This window comes from Excalfactoria chinensis, chromosome 9, assembly GCF_039878825.1.
Source record: "Excalfactoria chinensis isolate bCotChi1 chromosome 9, bCotChi1.hap2, whole genome shotgun sequence".
Taxonomy (NCBI): domain Eukaryota; kingdom Metazoa; phylum Chordata; class Aves; order Galliformes; family Phasianidae; genus Excalfactoria; species Excalfactoria chinensis.
In genome coordinates, this window is record NC_092833.1 from 4,503,232 (window position 1) to 4,523,005 (window position 19,774).

Below are 19,774 nucleotides of genomic sequence, written 5' to 3' on the forward strand. Positions count from 1 at the left end.
GTGACTTCTCAGAATTTAGTGGACATCTCTTTCCGAGCACCTGGGCAAAGCTCTAGCTAATAAAATAAACTACTGTCTATTCAAGTTTAACTAATAATGTCAGCTTCAGACAGATGCCTCATGTAGGAAAATCTAACCAACCTTTTGACACTCAATTATCAAGGCAATTTATTAACGTGATTTCCTAAGAAGAGCTCATGCAAATTAGAAAAACAATTATGGTAGTCATGCATTTACACATTGCCGAAGAGCAGTAATGCTCCTAATTTATGTATTTATAACTCGATTATAGCTCATCTCAAAGTGTAGCGTTCAGCTCTCAGAACTCTCCTAGCAGCCCTTGCCTGCAATTTTCCCGCAGTATCTGCTAAAACCTGTGAGAGGTTATCTTAAAGGGATTGTATTCATGCAAAAGATATGAGATCTACTTTCTATACCTAGCACTGGATCTTCAGGAAAATAGCAGTGTGTTACCAATGCCTAACAACTGAACGTAAACACAAACCCTGTATGATTACTTTATAAATCACTTGAAATTAAATATGAGCTATGACTCTTGATTCAGCCAGTAGGAAGAAAAAAATAAAAAAATAAAAAATAAAAAATAAAAAATAAATAAAAAAAAGAAGGAAACTAGCAAACTGAAATCATGTGGCTTGTATAAAGAATACATTATGGTTTAAATTTGGCAATTCATTATACTGTGGCCTGAGGGAATAGACTCTTTGGTTCTGGTATACAGCAAATCCTCTGTCTGAAAACACAGGACTGACCTGAGGTGAAAGGCCATTGCCAATGGCAGGGTTCATGGGATTTGAGGGCCCGGACGGAGGCACAAAGCTGTCTGTATAGCTGGAAAATCCATGCCTGGTGCTGGGTAGGCAATAGGCAGAGCTGCTCTCTGGGTTCGAAGGGAGGCTGCTTTGGTGTACAGTGCTTGGAGGGAGAGGCTGAGGTCTATGGACTGTACTGCTTGGATCAGACACGGCTGGAAGGAAAAGAAACACGTTGATCATTTCCCTCCTCTTTTTCTAGCGTAATAAGTTCATTATGTGAAGCTCGACTTGATATAATTTCATCAGAACCTGCATGGAAGTACTAATTTAAATAGAATGGTAAGCCTTCAACATTGCTAGATATCTTGCTGGCCAGTAAAATTACATAAAAATTCCATGAAATTGTCATTATTAAATAGACCATAAAAGCCAAAACACACACTCGCAGTTTTCACACAGTTCTCAGCAAGCGCATTGTTTAGAACTGACACCACAAAATTATATATAACATAGGAAAATAAATATATTTTAGATGATTTATATAGTTAAATATAAGCACATACACACACATAGAAGCTTACATTTAAAAGAAAAGCTTAATTTGTTTAGAAGGCAGGCTTTCCCTTTCTGGTCACAGCATAGAAAATCTGCTGTGATTTGTAGTGAAGCTAACAATGGATGGGAAAAGTCCTGGCTTTCGAAAATTCCATTACTTAGATAATCTGGCAACAACATTCAACAGCAGTTAGCATAAAAATCTCACAGACGGATCAAGGAGGATACGGTAACTTGGCTTATACAATCTCTCCTGCATGGATTTTCTTTAACAGCAAAATCTAGTAAAGACTACATTTAAAGATCTGTTTCCCTTGCTCCAATCTACCAGTGTTCACAGAATTTCTGGTAAGGTTATGACAAATTTTTACCATGCTGAGACTTGCTACTATCTGATGTAAAACAATGGTTTGAATAGTTGGTTATTTCCACTGGGAAAAGCTGGTAGTACTTACTGAAGTTTCAGTGCATCACCATCAAAAGCAACCAAGAGGACAGGACATACGTGATGCTTCTTTCACACCACACTTTTGCAATGCATGAGGTGATTATTTCTCTAAAGACCTTTCACACGGAACCAGCTCTTTCTTGCAGCAAAACAAATTAGAATCCTTATATGTTTTAAATAAGCAGACTTGCAAGGTCATCACCAAGTCAGTCCCTAACGTAGCCAATGTCCTTTGTTCTACATCTTCAGAAACATTTCGTTTCTGCAGTGGATTAACACGTGAAGCCCCCGGTAGCACTCTCTAGCCAAGTACCTGTTTGCTACTGTACCTTGCGGTATGGAGGTGGGCTGATAGGATGGCTCAGAGAGCTGGTATGTCGGCAGAGTTGGCATGGCGCTGGGTGGAAAACCTCCTGGGATCAGGTGGTTAAAAGCCATCAGTTGGTTGGCTCCTGCCTGCTTCCTCCATCTTGCACGGCGGTTGCTAAACCAAACCTACAAATGATTTAATTAGGCATATTTGATTTCTGTACGTTTAATAAAGGTGCGTCAGAAATAACAGCATCATATTTAAAATGCAATCAGTGTCTTGGATAGTGCAAGAGAAGGTGTGCACTGGGCACTTCTGCCATCAGCTCAGAGCTCCTAGACACAAAAACAGCCCTTGGCACACGCTTTCATGGTTCAACACACAGGAAGCAGGAATCCCAAGGCCCAGTTTCCTCTCAAATACAGCCTCCTGAGAAAGAAGCTGACTAATGTTTTCAAGCTTTAGTGCCTTTAATTGCTATTAATCACTGTTCTTATGTGCCAGATTTAATGAGAAAGGGAAACCATCTCTCCATTTGATCTGAGTGCCAGCCAAAAAGCTATTTGGTCTGAATTGTTTTGCTTTTGCATTTAAATTGCTGACAAGTCAGCAGCATCCCTTGAAGCACTGTTGGAAGGTGCTTATATTTATATGCTGGAATGTTATATTGCCCTAATTATCAACAGAACTTTAAGCTTTTAATCTGAAAAACAAAAGCTCCGCATACAAAGAAACAAAGTTTACCCAGAAAGTTTTCATGTATTCCCGTATGTACAAAACATCTCTCAATGAACTCGACATTAACACTAGATCAGAATTTCAGGACTAGATCAGTATTTCAGAACCAACCACTCTGAAATCAGTTCCCAGGACAGGGTATCAAGCAGATGGGTTTTAGATTAGTAGAACAATTCAGCTATAAATCTGCTTTCTACCAACAAGTGATTCCTTGACATCATTCTTAGCTCATGCTATAAGTTCTCTAAGCCTTTGGTGGCTCTTATTACCGACAAGAAAGGAAGAGACAAGATCTTACTGACATACAATAAGATCTGCAACATGTAGGTTAATACTGGTATCAGTGGTGACTACGTGTCACAAGTCTGAAGGGCAGGCAGGCACAGCAGGGGTGCCCAGACCTGGCTTGCTCACCAGTGCCCTGCTGCAGGTTCAGAGTGTCTTCTAGGTTAAACCTTTTCCATGAGGAGGAAAGCTACAGGAGAGAAAGGCTTTTACATTTCATAAACAAGGAGACATTATTGCTCATAATTGTAGATTGTGAAGCGGCTGCAGCTGATCAATTAGAAAAGATGCTAACAGTCAGCTAAGGTCTCACACAGTACATCTGCAGAGCGCCCGGGCAGTGCAGCCTGAAGGCCAGGAGGCACACTAGCTGCTGAAGCACAAGTAGAATTATTTGTAACAGTAAGTGAGGTCTCAGATCTATCACCCTTCCAGTGAGCAGCCCATGCCAGCTTATGAATCAGCCATCACAGACTACATTTCCAGGTGTAACATTACAGGCTAGAAGCTGCTTTTATATGAGCGCATAAAACATTTTTAACTCCCTTGCTGACATTTCAGCCTGAATTTCTTACTCCTCAGAGCTCTTCCACATGCTTATAGCCCACCAGTCTCATGTTCCTGTTTCAGTGTCCTTTGAAGATGACCAAAAAGAAAGAAGAGGCAAAATACTCTGAAGGGGGAAGAAAGGGGTTCTCTGAAGAGCTGAAGTGCACTTAGGAAGGATAATGGAGGTCACAGAGGGAGTGGGGAACAGTGAACACACATTGTAATTAGCCCACCCAGGTCATTAACTACAGCTTTCTCCGTGACACTCTCCCTTCTTCAGGTCAAGAGGGTTATCTGGTGATCTTCAAACGCTCCGGGAACCTTGCTGAACACCACTGTGTGGATTTCATTGAGGAAAATGGGGCAATGAGATTTTATTTCCTCTACAGATAAGCATCTGTCTTCTAAATCTTTCTTAAAAACTGAGTCGGATCTGAAACCGGAACTCAGCAGCAGCATTAATGCCAAGTGTTATGCTTTTATTTACAGATTATAGGTCTTGCCTACATTCATCTTATTTTATAGACAAGTGCTTTCCAGAACCACAGAGGTACCCCGGCCATCACAGGCAGGGACACGCTCCGTGGTATCCAGAAGCCCACAGCAGCCCCGCAAGGAGCACATGCAGGAGCTCTGCTGCCAGGCCAGCTGCCATGTAGCTGCTTTACCATTGCTGGGCAGACCAAAGTGACTTCACCAAAGCACTCAAAACAGCAGAGGGTTTCTACCAGATGATCCCCTGCAGAATATGGCTACACGAGTCTGTCCCACACAAAGAATCTGCCACAAGACTTAAGCCCTTTTGCAAACACCAAGGACTCATTGTCGCAATAACTGCATGAGCTTTCTGCTACCCAGTGATGGAAAGGCACAAAAACATCATAGCAGCAAGCACAGGGGGCATCATCCATTTATGTCCTTGCTTTTCTTTGATTTTAATGGCTGTTGGATCCACCTTGGTAAAAGCAAAAAGGATTTATCATAAAAATGATCATAAGTGTAGCTTTAACAGTTACCATCACACATCTTCTAAAGTGAACTCAATGAAGCTGTGATTTCCGGGCATTTTAACACAAGGAATTTTATTGCCTAGTGTGTCCTGGCCCTTCTGACATGATGGCCAGCGTCTGAAACACGGTGAGTCTGACCTGGATCCATAAAGTAGAGATGTGGTTTACCATCATGTTTAACTCCTACTTCTCACCAAGTAACTGCAGACCTTGGGTGTTGTGTGAGATGGAGCGCAAAGAGGAAACAGTCTAACAGTAAGAATAAAAAGGAACATGAAGAAAGTGAAATGGGAGAGCTAAAAAGTTGAAAATCAAACTAATAAAGTCAAGACAAAGTGACTCTAAGCTAAATAATTCAAACACTTGATTCATGTTTTACGTAATACTGTAAGTTGGATACCAAACTTTATGCAGAAGCAGTTACACACTTTGTAGGTTAAGTGAAATTATATCTGTTTGAATTCATGTTATCCTACTTAGGCTACATTCAGCTGCCTTAATTTATTCTGAAAAGTCCAGGACAAAAAAAAATTATTAATCAACACTTCTGAAAAATCCACATGCATCATTACCTCTAATTAAAGAAATATTGAAAAATGGTGCTAATATTAAGACAAGGCAAAAAAATAAATCAATAAATCACCACAAACCATTGTGTATGCTCAGAAGCACGCTGTAAATACCCAGGGAAATGCTTCCTTTTGTTTGCTCATTTCCAACATCACTGAAACACATTTCCGTTCAGTAAGTTTCATCACAATGCCAAAATCCACATGTTATGAAGTGGACTTTTCAAATCTAGCAGATTCCCCACGGCATACTCCCATTCTTCCAAGCAAAGCAGTCATCACCTTTGTGCTGCAGTCACCGCGGCCATGCTGAATTCCCTCGTGGAAGCAAAGCAATAGATATTAGAGCTTCTGCCTTTGAGAAACTCAAAATCCAGCATTGTTACACCAACAGACCTGCATCAGAAGGAATCTGACCTGCCTGTGCTGGGGCCTTAGCTCTAAATTAGGTCAGCATTGTGCTTGGTGTTGTGAAAACATGTGCACGGGCAGAGGAAAGGCAGCCTGCTGGGTGACCCCAGCACCCAAAGTGAGGCCATGCTCGCAGCCAAGGCACGTTCGTGTTGGTGAGACTTCGACTCCCCAGCTTCAGTGTCACTTTCAGAGATGGAATGTAAATTACTCTGACTATTTGGAAACAAAGTTTAACCACAGAGTCTGGCCAAAATTTACATCTCTGAAGGCCTTGAAAATAGAACTGAAGATGAGTGAGAGTACAGTGCAAAAAAAAGAAAAAAAAAGAAAAAGAAAAAAATAAAAAAAGAAAAGAAAAAAAAAGTGTAACTTAAAGGAAGTAAGCATTGAAGACCCAATTTTTCACACATCTGGAACTGGACTGACAAAAAAGAAATCACTCTGCAATATAAAATATTAAATAAGTATAATATAATTTCGTATGATATATATTGTAGTGCTATTGAATGGATTAAGTGACCTAATCAGTTTCTCCCATTTCTGCTTTCTTATATCCAGATCCTGCTTTTTATTATCATTTTTCCCTTAAGTAGTTTGCAAGCGACCATGCCAGCATCTCACTTTGTTGATCTCAACAGGGTAGTCCTTAAGAGATGCATTTATTCACTTGGGAACATAGCAGTGTAATCAGCCCTGACATCTCAACAGCCTGATCACAAACACAGAGTGCTCTATGTGCTTTTAAGGGAAAAACATCTCTAAACCACCAGCACAAAACATCTGAGATGTGAATTCTGCAGGAAACGCGTGGATATTTTGTTAAAACACAGCCCTGACCATTGCAAGCGTAAGTGCCAAAAGCATGCAAAGTCAAAAGACTGAGGAATTGTTAGCGGTACTTCTCATTTCAGCCAAAGGGCCATTTTTCCCCCCATTTGCCTCCTGATATTTTCCACATACCTGCCTCCTTGCCATATTCCCACCTCTTCCTTCCTCCAAAAAGCAAAAACAAACAAACAAAAAAAATAATGAAGGGAATGAAGACTTCCAACTACCTCCCAACATGATCCAACACACTCAGCTCTCACATGTTACTGCCTCCGTCCTGCACAACTACTTTTAAATCACTGCAGCTGAGCGGTTCTGCAACTCAGCAGTATCCACTAATAAGCACAATGAACTGCGTAGTTCTAACTTAAAACACCACTAATTTTAGAGTACACAGGCAGTAGGGATCACAAAAAGAGAATCCAACATCACGTCCTTTCTTCTCCTTTATATTTATAAATGTCTTTTTGGGCCTGCACATGTTTGTAGTTGGCTAATTTATCCATATGAATTTCTGCTTTACCTCAGGAAAAGAACTAATAATAATACTGCAGTTGCAAGGTTATCTGTTACAAGAATGCACACAGCATTTTCTTTCTGTATCCTATTTATGATGCAAGAGGGACATCCTGAAAAAGAGGCACTGTAAATTTTCCATCAACCACATCAGGAATATCTGTAAAGATCTGCTGAGAAGTCTCGAATGTTTCTGAATCCATCCCACATTCCTTTGCCCCATCTCCCCATAGGACCATGCAGCTGGAGCACGAGCTCAAACCATTCCAGAGGAGCTGAGTGCAAATAAAGATTTTTTTTGGCACAGGTCCTTCCTCCCCTGATTTCCCAGTGAATGCTTCTCACTGTTTGCTACTGAGAAGAGACTGTTAAAGCTAAGAGATTGGAGTTCAGATCTTTCACATCATACCGGCAGCTTAAGAGTCACCTCTGCTTCTCTCCCCTTTCCCTCCTCTATCTTCTCCAAACCCTCTCTCTTTCCACACGTCACAGTGAACAGGAAAGTTAACCAACATGCAATCATTTCTCTAAAATAGTAAAAATATACAGTTTTTCTTCTGGCTGCACAAGACTTCTGAGCCCTTAGGACTTCTAGTTACTGAAGCTGTGATGAGCTTTTTACAAAAGCTTACCACAGGGTTGACAAGAGAATGTACAAACCCATCCCCAGCCCATAGACTGAGGCCCCACGCTGCTGCCAAATTCACCCGGTTCATCCAGGACTTAAAATAAGCCTGGTATGGGAATCCAGAAGTGGCCGGAGGAGACACTACCCACTTCATTCCTTATGTATTGTTTGCTACAGAAACCGTAACCGTGTTTCTCTGAAGCTCAGAAGGAGCCTTTGATCTTTATCTTCAGTGAAGAAAATTTCACTTTTGGAATTAGCCCCCAGGTTGATTCGGTAAAAATAGGCCTGTAGACCTGAAGAGTTAACACTGCAACTTAATGATGGCTTAATGAGTTTTTATTGGAAGTTTATGAGTTTAATTCACAATACGGAAAGCTGTAACTTCATACTAAAGAGGATCACTTTTTTTTTTTAGGGCCAGTCCAGGCCTGGTGGACCTTCCTTAAGTTTTTGAGTGATATACATTGAATGCACAACACCAACTAACTTTTCCCTTCCTGATACAGCTGACGTGAAGAAAAGAACCAGGTGCCCTTAGAAGAGGCAGCAGAGGCTGTCCTGTTTCCACATGACATGTAGGCTCAAACACTAGGGAAGAGACTCCCAGAGTCCTGGAGCACAAAGTCAGTGTAGGAGGAATTCGAGGGAGAGTTTAAACTTCTTTTTACATACAGTGCTTAAGTACTCGTGATAATTACAGTTATGCATCTTGTGATTCTTGCAACATGGAGCTTGTTTCAACATTTCTTACCCCAAAAGCCTTTCCTGTCCCCACAGTTTAAATGCACAAATAACATTAACAGTGTAAAGTCTGTTTTCAGTTGCTCATAGCTTTCAAAAAAATTCCCCTTAGGGGCTGAAACATTCTAAATTTGATCTCAACCCAGAGGTGGCTCTCCCCACCCCCTCCAACCAGCCTGCTTAGAAACACGTGCCTGGCCACCCTTCAGCAGTGAAAAAGTGAGAAAAGAGATGCTTGGGAGGTTTAAGACTCTTCCTTTCATGAGTGTTCGGAGATTACCTCAGGAATAGAAGGAAGGAGGATGCACGGGAGTGGCAGTTAGAAAAAGCAAAACATGGAGGGGCTGAAAGAATAGCTCATTCGTTCTGTCATAATCAGTTAAGAATTAATTAGCTAATATCGAAGGCAATGTAAAACAACCCTACGAGATCAATCATTATAGAAAATCTCAGGAGAAAAAAAATAATGTTCAAATCTCACCCAGATTTGGGCTGCAAAGAGTACAAGATGCTCTTGCACACAATATTTAATCAAGTAGCAGTCAAAGAGGTCTTTGTATACATATCCATATAAAATTTGGTATCTCTGATCTCTTTCATACTCTTACCAAAAAAGAAATGTGACTAAGAAAGCTTAAATGCTGCATCAGTATGGCTCTCCAGCACTCTCAGGCTCAAGTCTCTTAGGGTTATTTCCTTTCACAGGTCCTCTTTTATTTCATGCCCATCATAGGTGGCTATTTTAAGGGGCTGTAGAGAGGTGCTGAATGCTGATAAGGAAAATCCTGTGTCCCTTAATCCACTGCTAAAACACTCTGCCAGCCCTTCAAGGGTACCAGACAGATGGAGTGCACTACGAAACTACCCACAGGCTGGCTACTTCAACTCCGGCTCATCTCTAAGCCAGAAAGGTTTTGTTCTGCTGTTTCAATCATTGATTGACTGGAAACTTTCTTCCATGCTGGGTTAGGCAAAATATCCATATGTCAGAGGTACTGGGGAATTTGCGTGGCTATAGATCATAGGAGTGGTGTGAGACAAGATGCGTCTCAAGGGAACCAAGGAAGCCATAAGGAATGTAAAAAGTCACAGGGTTAAAGCCACATTAAGACAGCTGTTATGTTAATGAGAGTTCTGCTTTTCTTCTAGCTGTGGGTCATTGATTTAGAAAAACACGAACAAGGTCTTTTTCATTTTATCGTATCTTTCCACTGAAGCTAACATAAACCATCATATCCTACATCCAGTTTGTCTTGCTAAGGGGACGTATGTAGGAAGCTATCTTTATTATGCTTGTGTGTGGATGATTTCCAGGGCTTGATTTGGTCTTACCTGGCCCAAGTTTAGATACAAAGCTGTTTTGCAAGCATTATACCTAATAAACATTTTAAGAAGAGAGTCATGCACCACTGAGTTTGCCCTCCAGACAAATTCATCCATACATCTGATTTTCTCTCACAGTCATAACAAACACTTGCAAGAAATTTGGTCTGAAGTCCTCTGCAAAAACATTTAGCAGGTAAAACTGACAAAGTCAGGATTCTTCAAGACAGATACCCAGTAAATGCAGGCAGGCTACAATAGGCATGCTTGTCTCACAGGGTCAGAGGGATATTCTGAATCGCCTATTTCAGTTTGCAGAGTCTGAATGCCTCAGGCTGAGTTTCAAAGGGTCAAACCACAAAAACAGCTTCACCAAAGCAGCCAAATTCACCTGGATCCTTGGTCAGTGCACAAGTTACCACTCATTTTTTCTTGTCAGCAGTTTGGACTGATTTAAACCGGATACTCTTTTCCAAATCACTCATGGATGTCAATTAACGAAGGAGCATCGGAGAATTCTCCCTTCAATACCAGACATCTCACAGGACACGATTCTGTGTTGTGAACAGAGCAAGTCTTCATCTGAACCTGAACTCCTAGAGCCAGTTTATTCCAGAATTATTTGGCTTCTAGTTGCCAATTTCAGACATCTGAAAATCCAGGTTCATGCTTCTATTTTTATTTTATTATTATTTTAACTTAAATCAATTCTATGATTTACTCCTCCAGCACTTGTTCAACAGATCAGCATGAAGCTGTGAAGACCTAACAGCCATTTGACTGTTTATTTTGTTTTGAATTAAACAGGCAGTGGGTATAGAAGATTTAAAGGTTTAAATCAAGTCAACTTCAAAATTCAACTTAATAGTAAGCTGTAGATACTGTACCAGTTACCGTGCTCACTTGCATGACTCTATAAACACATCCTTTTTAAATGTTTTTCTCTCCTCTGTTAATGCCTGAGAGACCCAAACTACAACAGACGAAATCAGTTAAATAACTATAAACTGGCACAACAGCTGAACTGATTATATGCAGAGTGCTGTCAAATGCATAAAATAAACAAACTGGGATAACAGACCTTCTTCTGTGAAGGCTGACTACGCTGTTGTTTTTAAAAGTTGGAAAATCATTGTCCATGTACAGATGTAAAACCCCCTGAGGCTGCACATGCTGTAGCTTCTAACCTAGAACAGGATCGTGTGAGAATATTAAAGGGCTGTCACATTAATAGGAATTTCCCTTTGTTAGGCAGCCTTTACATTCATACCTGAACTCGAGCTTCCGTGAGTTTGGCTCTTTGTGCGAGTTCCTCCCGAGTGTAAATGTCAGGGTAGTGTGTCCTCTCAAAAGCTCTTTCCAGCTCTTCCAGTTGCTCTGCTGTGAAGGTTGTCCTGCTGCGACGCTGCTTTCTTTTTAAAGGTAAGTCTGGTTCAGAATCGATATCGGAGCCTTCGTCAGACTGGGGTGCTGATGCTCAAAATAAAAAATAAAAATCAAACATTAGCTTTAGTTGAAGGGGGAAAAAAAAATGATGCATTGCTGATATCTTATGTTGAAAAAGTGCCTTTATCTCCATGACTCAGAACTGAATTGGCAAACTTCAAAACAGCAAATAAATGGAGAAACAAATCAGAGTTAAATGTTATGCTGTGCAAGTGTGCTCCAACCAAAAGAATTAGCAATTCAGCTTAGCACCCTTTCCTGACCCAAAAATATACAAGGACTTTTAGAAATCTTTTTGAGTGAATGTATTAATCAATTTCTTCAGTTTAACTCCGATAATTTCCAAGTTTAAAAACCTGGAGCAATTCTTTCATCTAATCAGACATCAGTGCAGCCTTCTTCCCTTATCTGCTGCACAGATATAAACATCTGTCACACAGTGTGTTGCGCTTTGCAACTTAAACATACAGATGCACGTGCATGAGATTTTCCCTACAGACCTATAAGTAAATCCTTATTGCTGAAATGGTTATGGAAGTGACAGCAAAGCTGTGGGGAGCAGCAATGAAGAAAGGAATTCTCCTACGTATTCAAATATTTCCTTATGTCTTGTGTAGTTTTTGTCCTACACTCTGGTATTGGTGTATCTTGGCACAGGTAAGCATTTCTGCTCATTTGCAACATACTTGCGTGCCTTAGGACCACCTAATAACCCTAGGACAGCCCACACAAGTGTTAACTCAAAAAAAAACAAACCAAAAAACAAATGAACAACAACAACAAAAGTAAGGAGATACACGAAACAACCAAAACTGCAACACACAGACGACTTCACTTCCTTTGCCTTACAGCTCTCCATTACTCCTCCCAGGCTTGGAAGGCATCCCAGCACAGGCAATGGCTGTAGGCAGATGCAGGTGTGTGCCAATGGCTCAGCTTTCAGGAACCACTCCAGGATGTGAGCACAGACCAGCCCAGGTGTTGGACCAGAGGTCTCTCTTACTGTGCCCCGAGTTGGTGCTTAAGGAGGGTCATCAAGAAACAAACCATGTACAGCACATCTACTCCCAAGACAGGGCCTACCACCCCTTGCAGAAAACTGAAAGATTCAGCTTCACAAGCATTATTTATTTTAGCACCTTATGTAATTCATTTAATCTTTTGGAAACAAAGGAACACATGGAGACACAGTGGGCATGAGTTCACACACACACAGGAAGCAAGCCCCTCCTGGCATCACTGGAGGCTGACAGGAGTTCATGGATGCAGTGGCATGCCATGTTTCAAGCACTCACCCCACATTCAGTAGCCCCTACACCAAAGCCCTGTGGCACTGCCCTAACCTTGCTGACAATGAACAGCATCCACAGCCGTCAGGCTGAGCCTGTAGCTACAGTTGTGATAAGGGCAGCAAAGCCTCTTCTAGTACCGAACCACATTCTCTTTCTCTAACAAACTGTAATGAACCACACACACATACACACACACACACAAAACTTCCAAGGCCAGTTGTTCTCACTTGCATCTGCAGGCATCCCATGCAACAAGTATTCCTTCCTCCCCAAGCCTTCAAGGAAAACCACCTAAAGAGGGCAGACACTCCTCAATGATGATGAAACTGCTTGTTCTGTGGAAATGCAAGCACTGCTTCTACTCCTTCAGTAATTCCAAATAAATTATTGATAGAGACATTGATTTAGAATAATCTTCTTAACGTGATTTATTTGAAAGTAACTGAGAACACAAAGCCAGAACAGAAACCACTGTTCCTCAAGCTGCAGCTCAAACCCTTCACCTCTTTCAATTTTAGCTATCTTCCATTTCCAATTTCACTCAAGCTGTTCAAGCTAATACGCCTAATCTATTTATTTAGTCTTACAGTATGGGAAAGAAAGAGTGCTTTTACAGACAATTCCACCAAAGAGTTTATGAATTTCTCCATACATACAAAGAAAATAATTGCTCTAGCCGAGAGGCTTTTCTGTGGAAGCTATCAAAATGCACAGTGGGAACATCCAACTCCAAGTCTTACTTGTGTGGAAGTTTAACCCCAAATAAGACTGAATCCAGCTGTTCTGGAGGATATTGTCTCTCATGAAGAAAGGAAAGGAGCACAAACATGCTATCCCAAGTAGGTGAAGCTCATTCCTTCTAGAAGTTGCAAATCTAGGGCACCCCAGGATAAACAACAGATTGAGATAGTGGCAAATCCCAAATCTTCAGTTGGAAACCCAACCCTAGTGAGTCAGTGACACCTGCCTTCCTGGTTCAGAAACAAAGAAAACACAGGACTTTTAAAGGAGATCATTTCCCTGTGTTGCCCCAGATACCCATGGCGCACCTACATGTGCCTGAGTGAGGCAAACTGACTTAAATGGCACAATTTAGAGTGGATATTTATTGCTCTATGTCTGCCCTCAAGACCTTCAACTAACTGGGTGGGGGTACCAGGAAGACTATAATCATCTTTCTAAAAAGATTTCAGAAAGATTTAGTAAAAACTTACAAAGTTTCCCTGCACCTTCTGTTCACATGGCAGTGAGAACAAGAAGCTGGCTTGATTTCATTTCAGCTTTACTTTACAGTAAGTATTATATGAAATGCACAAAGATACTCCAGCCAGAAGAAAACCCACTGGACAAAGCATGCAAGAGTCCAGATAACGTGTCTAACACAAATGCTAACATTTAGAGATAAAGTAATGAAATTCAAGTAGGGAGAAAATACATATCCAGTTAAATGGCTTTCATACCCATCTGATTTTGTCAGTATTACCTCTGCCATTCCTGGCTACTAGGAGCAGCCTTACTGAAAACTGGCTTCCTTTCTCATGGCTGATCTACAATATTAAAAATCAGACAAATGTAATCTCAGAACGGTAACTGCGTGTCTCTGCACCAGGCTAAATTTCCTGTGAAGCCTTTTTAAATAGCATTAGTTTTAAGGAAGTTTCTGTCCTTATTTTTTTTAATGTTATTATTAAATGTCTATATAGGTGAGAAGCCTACCAGAGCAGTGGCTAAGCTCACAAGTTGGACAAACCTCAGCCTTTGCAGTGTTTATTTGCCATCAGCTCTATAGCCACTGCCTACAGCCGTCTTACTGAGCTAACAGGGGCACTAGCTTCCACAGCATAACACTGCTCAGCACAGGAAAAGGCGGTTGTTTTTAGCTATTTCCACCTTCACAGACCCACGCTTTGTGTATGGCTAACCTTCTCAGCTATCCTAGCAGTGTGAGCACTCCAACCCTGCAGGCTGTAAGCAGGGATCCCAGCTGCTCTCCTCCCCACATGGAGCACCACAGGGGCGGCAGCCCAAAGCACCACCAGTAGCTGAGCCGTGACGTTTAATTAAGGAAGAAATTACAGCATTAAAGGGCAATCATTTGTCCCGCAGCCCCTTGCGACCTGCCTGGTGGCCTGAGGAGAGGCTGCATCCTGGTTAGCGCAGCAGCAGCAGGAAGGTCCCGCTCGGCTTCACAGGTCACGTGGAGCTCTGCAATTATCAGCTTTCCAAACACTGTAAATAGACGTGTCGGGGCAAAAACCAAATGACAAAATAATGCACAAGAGGTCATTCCCTGGATTGTTTCTCCTCTCAGCAAGACATTTCATTTGAATAATTAAATAACAAAAACATGACAACCATTTAAAAACCATACATGATAGATGCAGCACACCGCGCTGCACAGAGGCAGGCAGAGGGCCGCCGTCCTGCAGCCTGCCATGACACAGCTCCTCTGGCAGCCACTTAATAAAATGTTTCACAGCCCTTTCTTCCAAGCCTGTAGACAGGTTGTCTGAGCAGGGGTCTGGCTAGAACACGGCACGAGCTGTGCAGGCCGTGCTCCCAGCACCGTGGCCGTGGCCCCAGCACCTCCGTGTGCTGGCCACGCTGCTGGGTGCCGCCGGGCAGGAGGGGACGTGGGTGACCTCCGGCGTGTCGGCTCGGGTGCAGGCGAGGAGGAGCACGGCAGGGCCACCACCCCCACACAGACCCGCGGCAAATGACAAATGACACTTTCTCTTTGTGATCTTTGGGATTTTTGTTGACTTATTTGGAGGCTTTTGTTGGGTCCTAAGAAATGGCCTGTGGCTGAGGCCCATTCTGCCGATTTCCACGCTCCATCTGTGGTATCCATCAGCAGGGCCCTCGCCCGCATTCAGGGCTCTGACACCTGCCTGGCAGGATGCGGGCGGCACAAAGGAGGCAGCCGGGCTGGCGGGCGGGGGGCCGGGCGGCCGGGGGAAGGGGACGTGCAGCAGGGGTTAATCCACGCTTCCCCGGCCTGAAACCGGCACCTGGAGTTGGCCCCGCGAGACCTCTGCCCACACCGGGGCCCTGCACTGTTGCAGAGGAACTGAAAAGAGAGGAAGAAGAGGAAGCCAGAGCAGGATCTGGGCCACAAGGCTCACCCCAGAACTCCCTACAGAAAGCCCTGTGCTCACAGCCAGGCCAGATGCTCCCCCAGGACTCCCACTTGCACTGGGGCAGACCCTCAGCAGCAGGCATGGCAGCAGTCGACAGACCAGAGATACTCCACTTTCTTTCCTCAAAATAAAATCCACAGGAAAATAAAACAATGATGTTACTTCCTACCAGCATCTTCCGTACCATCCTTCCCTCTCCTCCTGCTACGGGTTGGCATTTGCATAGAAAATATAGTTAAAGCTCTAGAGTCAAGCAAGCATCTCACTGCCAGCCCTCTGCTTTCCTGTATTTTCTGGGAGAAATGTGAGTCCAGGTCCCTCTCCCCCTCCTCACCGCAGCAAGAGGCCATCAGGAAGGGCACGGCCTGCCAGTTCTAAGCCTGTCAAACCTGGGCAAATGAAGCCTGACACTCAACAAATCCCCCAGTGCTGCAGCCCCCGTGTAGGCTGAGCAGTGGCCGTGAGCATGGCTGGCGGTGGGTACAGGTGCTGGAGGTCTGTGGTCACCACCTGTGAGCAGTTCTGGACTCTCAGCAGCCGGATGGCACCTTCAGCTGAGATTGAGCCTGAAGTTTAGAAAAGCATCACAAAACTGAGGGTTGTGGTTCTCCCGCCAAAGCACTTTTGGTAAGTTTAACAGGATCCTAAGCTGCAATGGTATCCAGTTTACAGGGAGATTTGGCACCCCAAATTTCACCTTGTGGAGCGCAGCACAGTTAGCAGTCAGACTCCTCTGCTTTGATGGGAAAGCAAATTTTGAAAAACAAAGAACAACAAGAAGCCGCAAAAGATTCCAGTGGGGTTAAGATAAAATATGCTAATGGTACTGCACGGTCCTGTTAAAAAAGTGGAAAATTAAGATCAGGAAGCACATGAAAAGCAATTCTCAAACTTGCTAGAAAGCAACAGAAAGCTTAATACCATGAGAAATACACATAGGTGTAAAGTTGCTTTTAACCCTTTTTACTGGCATTTTGACTATGATATATTTAAAAACAAGAAGCAAAACGCAAAAGCAGCCCTGTGCTGTAGACATGAATTTCGCTCATCTAACAAGGATTAAGTCACACTTCAATTCCCCCTTTGAAAACCACTGCTATTTGCAAAGGGCGTACTTACAAAAACATCGTAAATGGCTTTTTTAAAACTCCACAGGCACTTTACAGAAGTCTTAACTGAGAGAATGAGAGAAAAGGGGAGAAAATTTGTAGCTGTTTAACTAAACTGATTAATAAGAGTAATTAATTGGTTAATGGAATTGGCGAACAGCAGTCGCATCTCCTGCGAGCTGCAAGCTGGAAATTCAACACAAAAAGGGAAAAACAGCTGCAGCAGTGATATAAGTGAGGTGCTGGAGAGGAGTGGATGGTATTTTTATTTTGATTGGACTGATTCACATTGAGAAATGCGCTTTGTGCAGCAAAGTAAAAAGGAAAACAGTAGCTGCAGTAAAAGGAAATGGCCAACAGTGACTTTTATTTACAATTGCCAAGAGACAGGCTATTATTGACCATATGTGCCACAATCGCCCTCCTTATCATGGGGTTGGCCATCATGTCCATTGGGAGCTGTTAATGAACTGGGTAATTGAGCTGCTGACATGTGTTACCAAAACAAAACAATAGGAAGAAGAGACAAATGAACATTTTATTTGCCAATCAGAGTAGGTTCCGCTTTTCAGGGAGCTGTGCCTAAGTAAGTGACTGAATACATAAAACAGTGCATTGAAGGCAAGCAGATGCATGCACAATAATGGTTAACTGACAGCCTATGGCCCATCTGTGCTTAACATTTTGTTAAAGAAATTACTTGACTTGCTAAAGAGACAAATCATACAGCTGCCCCAAGTGCTGCATTATAAGAGATAAATCATTAGCTAAACTGTTCCATGCTTAAAATGACAATGCATATTAACAGTTATGCAGGAACATTTTGTCAGCACAGCTTGATGCAGTTATAACTTACAAAAAATGTGACAGCTCATAGCTATTCAATGATTTCAGCTCAGAAGAGAATAACAGCACTGTGAAAACACTTCACCGCACAAACAATAGACAACTTACAGTCTCTTTTGGAATATATATTTTGCTTAGGAATGATGAAATAATATGGAAAGGAAAGGGGAGAAAAAAAGCCAGTATCTAACTGTTCTGCGCCATTAACCTGCTAGCATGTACTTCATTCAAAATCACAGAGCATCAAAAAGGAACACATTCCATTTTAAATATCAAAGACTGCATCGCCAGCACTAAGAATAAATGGCTAATTCTCAACAGTGCATGAAAGGATAAGGAATTTCTAGAGTGAAAGGAAGGGAAGAGGAAACGGCAAATACAACAGCTACAAAAATCTCTTCTTATTCTCCCACCCCTTCTAAAAAGAGATTTGTTTTGTTGATACAAGTAATATTAAAGCACTTGGCAGCTTTGCACGTGGGCTGATCCCACTCTGTAGTTTCATCGCTGTTTATATGTGCTGGGAATTATTATTTTATGCTGCAAACTAAATATAAAGGAACTGCAATTAGCTGTTGTGCAGACAGTGTATGTGCCTGCACACCACCTAACGCTCACAGAAGCTGCTAAGGAAGGGCACAAAACTTTGTCCTCCCCTCCTGGCTTATGTCAGGGAAGACAGATCCCTCAGTTAGTCCTACACTGACACCTGCACTACCAGAAACCAGAAGTAATGCCATTTGGTAAAACCAGTGTAACCTGTGGGCCCAGCCCTGTGGTTTTAAACTCTGGTATCCACAATGGGAAGGGTTCAAGCTTCTCAACTAAGGAAGCGTTCAACTACATCAACGTTTCTCATGAAGGCCAGACCTTGCTGTTAGCACAGTTTCTGTTCGCCAGCTGTGAAGGATTACTTTGGCATTTCCACTGGCAGAAGGACAAAGTTGGGTGCAGGTGTGATTTGCCCTTGCTCGATCTCACTATCAGTCTTAGCAGATACTGGGAAAGCAGTTCACACAGAGGGCCATAACAGTGCCTGATCTGAGCATAACAAAGTGCCCAGGACAAACTCTGTCACTGGACTCTGAGTCACTCCAGACCATCCCTGAATATCCTCTGCTGACAGAGAGGAGGAACCTCTGAGAAGCACAGAGTCATCACTAACACATCCTGATGACTTTCTCCAGGAGCTCATGAGTTCCTACAGACGGGGGCTTTTCCAGTTCCTCCCACAGGGAGCATCCACTGTAACACTGAAAGCACGAGCCTCATATTCAAGTATTGCAACATCTTGCCTTCTTTCAAATATCACTATCAGTTTTCAAGGAAAAACCTCCAAAGGGCTCATCACAAATGAACACAAGTGCCTCCTAAATGTACCAAAAATAATTAAAATAATAATAAACAAAAAGGTGAAAGAAACAGAAATCCTCAAATCCAACTGAGGATACATCTCTCTCACACAATTCACAGAACAAACTAAGAAAGGCCTGGCAGCATGTCTTCAAGCCAGTATCAGCTGACTGGTAATCAATTAAGGCTGAAAACACTGAGTGTCCCGGGAGATGGAATTTGTCAGCTGAGAAGTGAAATAAAGCAAATGAAAGAGTTTCTGGGTAAATAATGAGACTGTACTACGGAGTTAAAGCACTGCAAATAATTGAGCTGTCAGCAATCTCTCACTGCATAGGCAGTGTGGATTGAGATTACTTTATTACATTCTCTGTACCTTTCAAATAGCTCTAGCACCTGTATTAAACTGTCCTTGACTCAAAACAACACTGACACAGCAAGTTGTAGGTAGCTTCCGTTCCATGTCGACACTACAGTCCTCTCAAGTGAGAAATGTGAGCAAATGAACCTCACAGCAGCTACCAGAGCTCGCAAGTGCCACCTGGCTTTACTGTGCCATCATACATACACCGGGTAGACAAAGCAAGACATTTCCTAAGGCAGACATTGAGAAAACTGATATTTTGGAGAGAAAAAGAAAACCTCTCTGCACACGCATGGCACCATAAAGACATTAACACTTCAATTTGCTAACAGTGAAGGAAGGCATACAGCTTGCTACCTATTCAAAAGAAACACGAGGAGCTTAATTTCCAAAGCAAACCCACAATTCTTCTGTCCGGTCTATAGGGAAAGGGACCTATTCTCTACCACAGCCATATTTAATTGCCATACATTTGGCCTCATTTACTACTTGTTGACAGATGCTCTTGAAAACCCACAAGAACAATGGTTG

The 19,774-nt window shown here is 42.5% G+C and overlaps 1 protein-coding gene across 2 annotated transcripts in view; it reads right to left on the reverse strand.

The window, feature by feature from the left end:
• The window catches only part of PAX3 (paired box 3), a 61,669-nt gene that overhangs the window by 12,417 nt on the left and 29,478 nt on the right, over positions 1–19,774 (reverse strand). For both annotated transcript variants that reach the window (XM_072344408.1, XM_072344407.1), the window contains exons 5-7: positions 10,964–11,169; positions 2,109–2,274; positions 774–988 (exon numbers count right to left, since the gene is read on the reverse strand). In XM_072344408.1, coding sequence (XP_072200509.1) covers positions 774–988; positions 2,109–2,274; positions 10,964–11,169 — 587 coding nt within the window. The remainder of the gene's footprint in view (positions 1–773; positions 989–2,108; positions 2,275–10,963; positions 11,170–19,774) is intronic.